Source organism: Catharus ustulatus, chromosome 5, assembly GCF_009819885.2.
Source record: "Catharus ustulatus isolate bCatUst1 chromosome 5, bCatUst1.pri.v2, whole genome shotgun sequence".
Classification (NCBI taxonomy): domain Eukaryota; kingdom Metazoa; phylum Chordata; class Aves; order Passeriformes; family Turdidae; genus Catharus; species Catharus ustulatus.
Window position 1 is genome coordinate 20,450,477 of NC_046225.1, and position 12,023 is coordinate 20,462,499.

The following is a 12,023-nucleotide window of genomic DNA, read 5'->3' on the forward strand; positions in this document are numbered from 1 at the left end:
GCATTAATAACTGCACAAAATACAGGGCCTATGTGGCTGGAAACTAAACATCTCCCTGAAATGGCAGAGATTGGCCTTCTCCTCCCCCAGCCACCGGCAGCCCAAGCTGCAGAGCCGAGCACTCACAGGCGATGCGGACGTAGGCTTTGCGGCTCTTGGTGGTGCCTGCTGAGCTCCAGGCAACGCACTGGCACCAGTAATCCTCCGGCCCGAAGAGCTCCTCCACCTGCTGCCGGGAAATCTCGATGCTGACCTCCCGCACGATCAGACCTGCCAGGGTGCAAGGAACACTGGTTAATGCTGGGCTTACCGATGCACAGAAAACAAGTGGAGCTGCAGAAATCTGCTTGCAAAGTTGCTGGGAGACATTACACAGACTGTCACAAGGATGGGAAGGGAAAGAAACTCCCACTTTATCTGCATAATGAGAGATGTGGGTGAGTGAAAAACTAATTGCTGAGATTTTGACTTTTATCACATACAGCATGTGTTTTAGACAAATTGGAGGAACAGCACCTCAGCTAATATAAATTGTACCACATCTCTAGGACAATTTACATCAAGGGACATTCCAGACCAGTTTTATTCTGATATATCATAAAACCACATAATCATTCAATTTATACTACTTCCTTAGCCCTTTTGTACTTCATCTCTTTTCACTAGACAGACACAGCAAAGGGAGAAGTCCTGTTCACTGTGACACTGAGCTGCCCAGGAAAATGGATTTTAGGATGGCAGAAAATGTCCTGGTACTTCATAATGATGAGCACATGTGCTGCAGTATGGTTACTGCAAGCTGCAAGACAGGCACTACTATTGTCATATATGCTGCAGATACTGGGATATTTTTTAAGGGATTTCATAACACAGTGAAACACAATTTCAGTGCCTGACAGTCTCTCTGGCCCTGCCCTCTATAACCCATTCCAGCACAACCCTCCTCCAAACCCACAGTCCACAAGGACAGTGATCCACTTGCCATCCTTCCAAGCATCCTTGCAAGATTTGCCCACATTTCCCACACAGTACTCTCTCTGGGGAAGCTGTTTTGTATCTTCTAAGTGCAAGGAAATTTTGCGGTGTCTCAGACACCACTGTGAGGATCGCTGGCAAAACGTGTAGATCCTCTAGTGACAACCACTGTGTTTCACACTGACACAACCCCCTTCTCTGCTTCAAAATGTACTCTCTGGACAAAAGGCTCTTTATTAGCCAGTGGAGGTGGGTGAAAGTGTTTACACCCTTTCTCAGCATATGTGGTCTTTGCTGATGATGCCCAAGTATTGACAAATTTCTAATGCATGTCTGCCTGTAGAGTACACCACTGCCTTTTCAAAAATGGACTCTTGCAAACAGCCTTGAATATATAAATTCACATACAAATCTTTTGTGTAGTGATATTGAGCTTCTTTTTCTTTCCAGAATTGCCAGGAAACTGAACTGAATTACCCTTGGATCAGAGCATGCACAGTTTGTCCCCTTCACCACACACCAAAGGGCAGGTCCTTCTGCTGAGCACAGACTTGAGCCTGTGGAGGTGAGCTACCCTCAGCCTCCTGCCACACGGCTTACAAGGGGATATTCATAACGTGAATGATCCCAATTGTACAGCGTGGCGTGTTCCTCAAGCGCTGGAAACGAGGCCAGCCCTTTGATTTGCCTCCAGTCTCACAGAGGCTCCATTCAGGGAGCCAGCAATTAATTACTGTTTGCACACAGTTGCGCACTGTCACTGCGGCTGCATGCTGCCTGCATCCCAAACTTGGGCAACAACCTAGCAGCAGAAAGGAATTAAGGCATGTAACACCACAGACTTCTCTGGTGGGAATGCCTTCTAATGACATGCATTTTCCTGCTGGAGACTATCACAGCCCAGCTCCCTTTTTATTTCATTATCCTTGACATCTTTAGCCATTGAATAATCAGCTTCTTTGGGGGAAACACTTAATAGTTCTTCTCCTTGAAATGGAATACTCAAAATATGGCAACAGCACTCCAAAGAATAGAAATCAAAGCAGTGCATGGGCATTTGATATGCAGTGAACAGTGTGTTATAAACTTATTCTACTTTGATGAGATAATTTGGCTCCAAGAGGGGTCTGAGGGATAGCTTTTGTCCTGGTGAGAGGAGCATGAAGAGGGTGGGGAGGGAGCATGTACATTACGTCCATAAAAATAGTTATATTTTCCCACTGCAACTGCTGTTAGCCTAAAGATTACTTCAGCTCGTTCCCACAGTTTTTATTGCACTAGCCCAGGGAGCTTTTGAAGGTTACAATATTATGTTTTTATAATAAGGCTGATTATGACAGAGCTTGATGAAGCGGTGAACTTTGTTACCCAAGGGCCAAAACAAGCAGGCTCATAATGACCATACTGGTTAATAATGATTATGGAATAGTCTTAACATTCAGGACACAAATGCTGTTTTCTGATTGTCTATACGACAAATAGCTGCTCCCTCTGAATGCACCAGCAGAACTTTTTATCTCTGACCTCCTGAGATGCTTTGTAATCCAAAATAGCAAGCTACTCCTGATAATGCCTTTAGGGACAGCTGTGAACTACTGACAGGTTTCAGGTTATTCAAAGGAATTTGGTCTTTGAGTAATATCAATAGTTCTGCCATGACTAAAGAGATGCACACTTTCTTTCCAAAGCAAATAATTTTTACGTCTCTCTGTTTACAAGCAAAAAAATGTGATTGTGTCTTTAGGGTAAACTATTTTTCCTGGAGTTCAAAATGTATCAAACCAGTTGGTGGTGCCACAAGATCACCTGGGACAAAGGATCCATGGCCAGAATTCAGGGCTTTGATTCCAATCACTGCTCCCCAGCACAGCCCACTGCCACCATATTTCACAAAACAGACACATTGATTTAGGAGAAAACCCTCAGCAGCTGACACAGACCCACCCTCAGACCCTGGGGCAAGTACAAGGAGACACGTTTCCTTTGTTGCACCAACTCGCAATCTTATTCCTTCTGCTACTCCAACATCACCCCAAACAGAAAATCCCTTTCTAGCCCATACTGCAAAAACTGCAATTTGCTGAGATATCTCAGACAGCAGCTGCCTTGTTACCAGCAGACACACTGCTGTACATCAGATTTCACAGAGAAGCTGGCACACTCTGTCTGCTTTCATTCAGGAGTGTATTGCTTATCCGTGGGGGCACTTGTGGGCATCAAGTGCAGGAAAACCCTTGCATGATGACTTCAGAGATCTTCATCTTATCTCTGTTGGACCTGCTTCTGCTTCTACACCAAAGAACATTAGCTAGAGGAATGGGGAAAAAAAAAAAGAAAGAAAAAAGAAAAAGGAAGCAGAAGAAACAAGTTAAAAACCCCATATCTCAATACTTCCAGACAATGCAATGTGCTGCACCTCTTATTCAGGTAACACTTTATGAAATCAATTGATTATAGGTGAGTGCACAGTCTGTGAGAGCAAAATTAGAAGTTGCCAAAACAGACTAAGGGATTAGCAGTAATTTATGCATCATATAATCTACCTGGTACTGGCCAATTCTACTTTTTCACTGTGCTAAGCAACAAAATGTCACCTTCTCACAGAAAGTAAATCTTCTATCTTACCTTCTTCTTTAGAAATACACTGAATTTTTCAGTCTAGTTCTTCACACAGCTAAGCTATATAGCAGGTGAAGATACACAGCATAAATGTGGGGGTTCTTAGAACACTTGAGTAAGCTGCACATTTCCAGAATTGCATAATAATTTAGATGCTGAAACAACCCACAAGAAGTCAGGTTCTTCCTATTTCAAGCAATGCAATAACAAATACAGTTGAAGGGAAAGAACAGGAATGTGGGCAGCTGGAATGCTTGACAGGCTCCTTTTATAAATCCACAAAGAGTTGACCAAAGGGATATCCCTGACCATATGATGACATGCTCAGCACATAAAACTGAGAGAAGAATAAAGAAGATGTTCGGAGCGGTGGTATTTGTCCTGGCCAAGTCACCTGTGATGGAGCCATGCTTTCCTGGGAACCTGGGACCCTGCCTACCAAGTGTTGAATAAACTCTTTATTTTGCTTTGCTTGCACAGATTCTGGCTTACCTAAACTGCCTTTATCTCAACCATGAGTTCCCTCACTTCTACCTGCTGCTCACATTTACCTCAGCCCCATCCCACCAAATGAATGAGTGAGTGGCTGTGTGGGGCTCAGTCACCAGCTGGACCTAAAGCATGACAACCAGTCTGAGATATTCTTTTGCTCTAGTAGTTTTCTGTCCAGTTCAGGTTGGAGGATAGCAATAAAGAAGGCTCATGACATTTGTCATAACTGGTTGGCAATTATGTCCCAGTCCAGTGAATTAAGAAGTTGTCCATAGGTCACAATTTTAACCTACTTATCAGCACAGTTTAGCCAATCATTCATTTCAATAAAATAAATGTATTTCTGGGACTTACACAACTCAGGCTCTGAAAATGGTTAGGAGGTAACCAGAACTTACTTATTTCTGTATTTGCACATTATGAGGGATTAATGGGCAGAGAGAAGCAGAAGGTGGAAGAAACCTTGCTCAGTCTGCCTACTGCTAATGTGTGCAGCTCAGTAAGCATGGGGAGAGGCATCAGCTCATGGTGTATATCAAAAGCCAAGTTATTACCCCTCATGGAGCAAAAGGAAGTGTTAAGAGAGAATCATGCCTTATATTCATGGTCTTTTATTATAACTGTATCCTGGAAACACAATCAAGCAAAGACACACTTCATACACACGGTCCCCAAGTGCTTAACATAGCTGGATATACAAACTGTGAGGTAGATTATCTGGTCTTCAGAGGCACAAATGTTATCTTTTTTAATGTATGCAAATGCAATGCAATTGTAGATATTATAGCAGATTATTGATAACTGCAATTATAACTCGTGGGTTCCATATTGCATCCACTGAAGTAATTGGCAAATTTCCCAATGATTTTAAAAGAAACAGATTTGCTGATCAGACTCATTTCTTTCTAGGGAAACAAAAATGTCTCAACCTTCTACGACCATATAAAACTGCACAAGACAATAAATGATCACCATAAACATCAGAAAACAGAAAATTATTATAAATTAATCAAATGTAATTATTCAGCCTGGAGTCAGTCTAGGTCACAGAGTTAATACCTACACCTCACTGGGCATCATTCTGCCAGGAAACTGTTTTGATAGATTTTGGCTGTCATGACTGTTTGGCATTTGATATTAATACCCAAGACCTGTGAAAATACTCCTCAGGACTTTGATAGAGCAATTTTGGTGAAAGTGCTACATTGGTATGTATTTGAACCCTCTGGCAGAACAGTAAACAGGAACTATTAAGTCGCAAGACTAAACTGCACGTACAAACTCTAAGAAACTGCATGGATACTTTGTTTATTTTCTCTGTAAGTAGTTCAAACAGTTTCTGTGCTTTTGTGCTTTCATTTGCCCGAAAGGTATTTAATTAATTAGTAATCACATACGCCAAAGAACACATTTCTCAAGGAGATGGAACTTCATGACCTACTGGTCTGGAAAAAGACATTGCAGTAATACCTGCATATAGATGGCAGGTATATCACAGCCACTGCCAATAAGTACGGAAATACAGCCCATTTTCACAAAGGTAACTTGCAACCCTTTGCACATTCAATTCTGGATGGTTCTCTGACCATCCTCACAAACCTGATATTTTGTGCTGTTTGTTCTCTCCCTGCTTAGACAGACCCAGGTTCCTCTGAGTAAGACCCCAAATCTCTGTTCCCAGTGCTTGGTGGGTACACAGGGGGCAGGGACAACGTTTCCGATTGACGTAGAAAAGGCTTTAGGGAGCCAGCAGCAAAACAGCTCTGGGGTAGGGGGATTTTTTTTGCACACCCATGAAACAAATGCTGCTATATAATCAAATTATATTCATCATATTCCTCAGCTGTCTTAAGATTTCAAATAAAGCCTCACTAAAAAAAAATTTAAAATAGTAGCATAGTTTTTGCTCAATGGTTTCTTTTTATGCAGTCCTTGGTCCTTTTACCTTTAATGGCAAAATTTAGGTGACCAAAGCCAAGAATTGTGATCTTTTTATGGATAGTCTGGAATGATCTGTCTGATTTATTTAATTGTTCATCATAGGTGCTATAAACAACCCATGTCTGCTTTACTTGGTGAAGTAAATTTTTTTCAAAGGTTAAAAAAAAAAAAAAAAAAATCAGTGCTATGTGGGAATTTAAATTTATTTACCCTCTTGCAGAGATGGATTCCTCACAGTCAGAGAGTTATTCCACTTGAATGTACATCAGAGTACTTAAGCTATAGAATTTGATGTTTAAAAATGAATAAATAGGCTATGCACAAGAAGAACGGCTTCAAATATTAAAGTTCTTGCTGAGAAAAATGTGTTCTGTGCACCATAATGGGACTGAGATGATTGCAGAACGGCTCACTTTGCCTATAGCTTATTTTCTATATAGAGTACCTGTAATCTTAACAAAAGACAGATAGACAGATAGATATCTAGAGATAGTTTAAAAGAGTAAACAGCTTTTACACCCAGTAATCCTTCACACTGTGACTGCCTACACCTGGTTTTCTCTCAATTTACTGCTTTTCTGCAAATTGAGGCTGGCTGGCAATACTAAATACCTGAAGATCACAAACAATTTTCCAGAAATATTAGCTTAAATACTTAAATTAAAGGCTTGCAGCTGTTTCTGGTGTCTTCATAACTTTCTCTTTAGGGAACAGATACATTCTGAACTCAAATTAACACAGGTAAAGGCAACAGCATAATAAAGTCAAGACTGCTTTAAAACCCAAGTTTGCACTGGTTTGCATCACCTGCCTATGTTATCTAATTACCACCTAATGGTATTGAGTTAAGCTAAAATCCCAACTCCCTTAATATTTTTTAACTGACTGACTTACACAAAAATTACAAAGGGCTGTCTTCAGAGGGATTTTACTTTGAACTGGAATTAAAGAACATGCATTCTGTTTGGATTTTGTTTTGTTTCAGCGAAAACAAGGTGGTTTTGTTATTTTCCCATTTACAACTGAAGGACTAAGTTCATTAGATGTAGAGGAGGTTTCAAAGCAGAGTTCTTGGATGATGGTGGAAAACAAACCGTGTGCCCTGGTCCCTGGTGGGGGTGGCCAGTACAGCCCTGCAGGTTTGTCCCCATGGGGGAAGGTAAAATAGCCCCTGCGCTACCTCCTCCCCTGGCCAATCTCAGCAGCTGGTTGCTTTACATTACCCTTGAACTACTGCTGTATAATACCTTAGAACAGCATTGGATTGCTTGTTCTCAGCCTACAAACTGTTCAGAAATAAAAGAAAAACACCTCCTCCTTTGTTTCTTAACGAAGGCTATTTTCTGGTTGACAGTAAATATGTACAAATTGCTCCAAAATTTACTGCTCTCTTCCACATACAACAATATGTACCTACAGTTGTCACATTCTTTTTTCCTTTTTCCTGGAACAAAAGCAATAAACTCCAGTGTAGCAGGACTCCAAAGAAAACCCTCCCTACCAATATATATTTGCATTTAACAATGGGCATCCTAATTTCTGAACTCACAGAGGCTGAAATCTAGTAGCAGAAACAGATGAGACTTGAAGCATCTTGACCCAAAAGTCATTCTGACACTAAGAAACCCCAGGTGGCAATCCCCAGACATTTCCTTGCCTGCCTGGTGCTACTTACAGGGGGTGGAAAAAAGACAGGTTGTCCACAGAGAAAAGCAGGAGTATGAGCTCTTAGCAGCTCCAGCTCTTGGGTCATAGCCCAATCTTCCCTTCTTTTGATTGAGGAACATGCAGCTGAGAAAAGATGTCGGTTTAGTTTTTTTCAAGGGCCAGGAAAAAAACATGCTAATGGTTCATGTTTTACTTAAAGCAGCAGTTGAGACTTCACAAAGAAGATCTGTGCACTTTTTATTTCTGGTTCAGAGGATTTACATGCTCTTTTTAATGATCTGGGCCTTCAGCAGTGGGTAATGCTTCCCAGTCCCCAGCTTAGTGCTCATGTAAAATTGAAGCACTTTTGAGGCAGTTTAGAGACTACAGATGAATCTCAATGTGCAGGCAAAAAGAAATAATGGTTGTTTAGCACTTCACAAGAAGAAGCAGAGGAAATTACGAAAACTAACCCCCCCCCCAAAAAAAGAAATCTATTGAACTTCAAACATCTGGGAAGCCAACCAAGAGCATCTGAATTTTGAACAGCATGTTTACACTTCCTTGCATAGTGAAGGTGGTGGGGGGGGGCAGGGAAATGAACAATAAATGGGTTTGTGTGTAAATTTATATATAAAAATATATATCAAGTTGTTTATTTTACTGACTTACTGACTTACACGTGTTACAGATATAAAATATATATCTGTGCATGAACATATGTACCACATCCACTCCGCATGGTTTTGAGAAGCACAGACAACATGAAAATGCCTGTGAACTTTATGTGATGACACAGTTCAGTGGCTGCTGCAGCTATTGTGGGAACAAGGACAGTCTCAATGTGACACAAGGGGTCACTCAGGAGCCTCCTCAGCAGTTGTTTTCCTATTTTTGTAGTCTGCAATGTGCAGAAACAGCAGGTTGGAGGAGAAGTTTAAGACCCCTATCATTTTTTTGCCATTGTTCTGCATGCTGGGGATGGCATTTCACAGCTGACCTGGGTATCTTGGAAAAAAAAAAAGATAACTAAAAAGCAAAGAAGAAAAAAGCTAGCAGCTGCTTTCAAAGCAGCTTTGTCCACTGTGCTGTCAAGTGATGTGACTTTCTCCAGACAGAGATGAAGCTCTGGGAATTTACTGTCTGCTCCCCCACCCAGCATGTTTTCAGGGTTGTGCCAGGGCAGCAGTCAAAACATCAGCTCCTGAACACCAGGAGGTTTTTCTTAGTTCGTAGTGAACAAAGGAATCATGGCAGGAAGGCGTGCAAAAAGGCAGCCTGGTGGTCACACAAGTCCTTTGGTATGTACATGTTCCTGGGTACAGCACAGTTCATGATACTTGTCAGCTGGGGGGGCACTGGGGATGCCAGTTCCTCTGCAGATCCATGTGACTTTAACATGAAAAAAAAGATCTTTTATATTGTGTAAGTAAATGCCATCAAAGTATTCCTGTAAGTCTAGATGCCTCCTTTTACTCCTTTTTTCCTAGTACCCACGACTCTGAATTCCAATACTGGTTTCCACCTTAGTTGAAAACCAAAAGCACTGAACCTAAACCCCCAAAGCAAACCTAATCTACTTCTAGGCATCTGTTCCTCATGGCTGGCAGTCCTTACTCCTCTTTAGAGAAGGGTGCAACAACCAATCCAGGTGCAGCATCAGGACTCATTACAAGAACATAATTATAGAAGTCACTGAGAGTCCAAAAACTGCAATCAACAAACCAAAATCCCCTCAAAATCAAAACCTGGGAGCAAAAAATAGAAGAGGCTGCAAGGGCCTAAAGATTTGTATTCAGGGAATAGAAGATACAGAAGAGCCTGACAAAAGACTCACTTTTACTCTTACAATCAAAGTATGAAGGGGATGAGAAGTTACAAGGAATTGTGAAAGGCATTCCAACAAAACCTGAGGAGAAAGAGCTGTACATAACCTTGTAGGTGAATGGCAGCTCTGCTGGTACTTACCACATCATGCTGCTCATTTATGTACAAATTGGGAATGCATGAGAATGACAAAATGAATACAAGCAGTGAACCTGTAAAGGCAGCACAAAATTAGACCCTGTATGGGTCAGAGCTGCGTGTGACAGGCACCTCTCCTTCCCTTCAATACTAGCGATGATTTGGCACCCTACCTGCATAGCAAAAAACCCTCACTAAATTTGATCTATGTGCAAAGCTTTGCTCCATACAAATGCTTTTTTGCTCCTACTGAAAAAAAAAAAAAGAAAAAAAAGGAAAGGAAAGGTTTTCACCAATGTAGTTTTTAAGGAATAGGAGTTCTTCAGCTGATGATTTCTCTGCCTAACAAGCAGGAAAACATAGAAGATGCCACTCAGGTAACTGAGACACAAGCTTAGACAGATATCAAGGAAGTCTGGAAAACACTTCAAGTTTAGCACAATCATTAAGCCCCCAATGTCTCTAAAGAGTGTTAGTCTACAGCCAGATAATCTGGCTGCATCAGACTATAACTTGTTTGCATAGAGGAAAAAGTAAGGTATAATTTTGACCTTCCATTTCCCTGAGTATTTCCAATTATTTTTGCAAAGAAACTACAGCTCTACAGTCCTAGTCATTCTCATATTTAATTAACTGAAAAAACTGCACTTACAGGATGCAAGTGTTCCTGCCAGGGTACTACTGACTGCTGCACTTCTGTTTGACAGTACACAAGACCTTGGCTCTCCTTTTCCACCATGCTCCTCTTTTCTGCCATTACAGTATCCAAGAAACAGCTGATTTCCATTTAGGCCCATGGGTGTAGGATGGATACTGAGCTTTGGGACCCACTTCCAAATCAAGACCACATTTATGAGCCTTTCAGGCATCAGACACCCTCACCACAGGAGCTCCAGATCCCACACAAAGGGCTCAAAAGGAGCTGGGAGACATGGATGGAAATAGGAACATTGCTGTACAAAGTTGTGGCTAGTCTGAAGCTGTGGTGGGTGGACTGATATCAGAAGATGTCTTTTGGGGAATTAATGGGATTATGAATGTGTAACAAAGGGTTTACTGAAGGAAAATCTTGGAGGAGATAAGATGTAGGCTGAAAATATTCAGGGCGATGTCCTCAAATGCTTCAGATTATGGATGCATTAGGCATCCATATTCCTCTTCTAATTATTTTAAATAACTTTATTTCCTGTCTCTCACTTGTTTTTCTAGAAGCCCACAGGAAACCTCCAGGACAATTAGGCAAACAGCTGCAGACAGGAAGTTAATGCTGCAATAAGAAATGAATAAATATCCTAAAGCTTTTATCCTTTGGTCCCAAAGCACTTTGCAGAGGTAAATAACAGAGACACAGTGATTTGCACTGATACGTAGTGAATATACAGAAAATCTGGAATGGGCAAATGACCCTTCCCATGGGCCCATCATTACTCAAAGGAGGAGCATGAGAGGGATTAACTTGCAGAAGAGTGGCTCCCTCTGGGCTCTCTGTTAGCATGCCTGAGTACCCTGAAGGATAGAGCAAGGCTGGGAGAACCTGCCCCAGTCAGCTCAGCACCAGGAGGGCAGAGGGTTCGTGATGTCCACTGCTGCTGCCTGCAAAGGTGGCTGGGTACACATCCCCAGAGGGGAAAATCTGCTGGAAATGACAGCAGTAGCAGAAGTACAGGTAGGTCTCAATGGCTATGAACACAGGAAAAGATGTCTTGATCTAAGAGCTGGAGAGCCTTCCACAAAGGCTTAGAGGGACAAAATGCCCACATATAACAGTTTGATTAAATAAGAAATCATCGAGATGTTAATGCACATATTGTAAGTGAATCCTATACTCAGTTGAGTTTAACTCAAAAACCCTCTTTTGCAGCCTCTAAGCAAAAAGATGATCTCCCTGGGCTCAGGGGTAGTCTCAGTATTGCCTATAAGATTTGCTTGCAGAAGCAAATATCTGGTCCTCTGGTCTTATTTTGTTTACAAAATTTTATTTCCCTTCTTCAGGTATGTCCTGGGCTTAGCAATTTCTCCACTCCCTTCAAAAAAACCCCCACTATTTAAAAAGTGTATCCTAGAAAATGGTGATTTTCTGCCTCTCTCTGTGTTTCTTCTGATGATTCCAAAATGGCTATATTTTCTAACCAAATATACTAATTATTTAACATAAAAGTACAAACTTTGTCTGCTTGAAAACACTGTCTGCAGCAGCTTTATTGTTGGGTATTCCCTTGATCTGGGTGAAGGGAAACGATGTTCCCAGCAGCTGATTTTGAAGATGCAACCTGCGAGGAGAGAGAACTACTCTTGCAGAGGTGATGGGCACAGGGCTGCTCTTCCCCAGGAGAGCTGCCTGTCAGGCCACAGGAAGTGATAGGCAGAAAGAAGATGGCCAAAGT

The 12,023-nt window shown here is 41.6% G+C and overlaps 1 protein-coding gene across 1 annotated transcript in view; it reads right to left on the reverse strand.

Annotated features, from left to right (window-relative positions):
* UNC5C (unc-5 netrin receptor C) overlaps positions 1-12,023 on the reverse strand; it is a 249,945-nt gene that overhangs the window by 72,096 nt on the left and 165,826 nt on the right. The window contains exon 3 of the mRNA XM_033060401.1: positions 127-270. Coding sequence (XP_032916292.1) covers positions 127-270 — 144 coding nt within the window. The remainder of the gene's footprint in view (positions 1-126; positions 271-12,023) is intronic.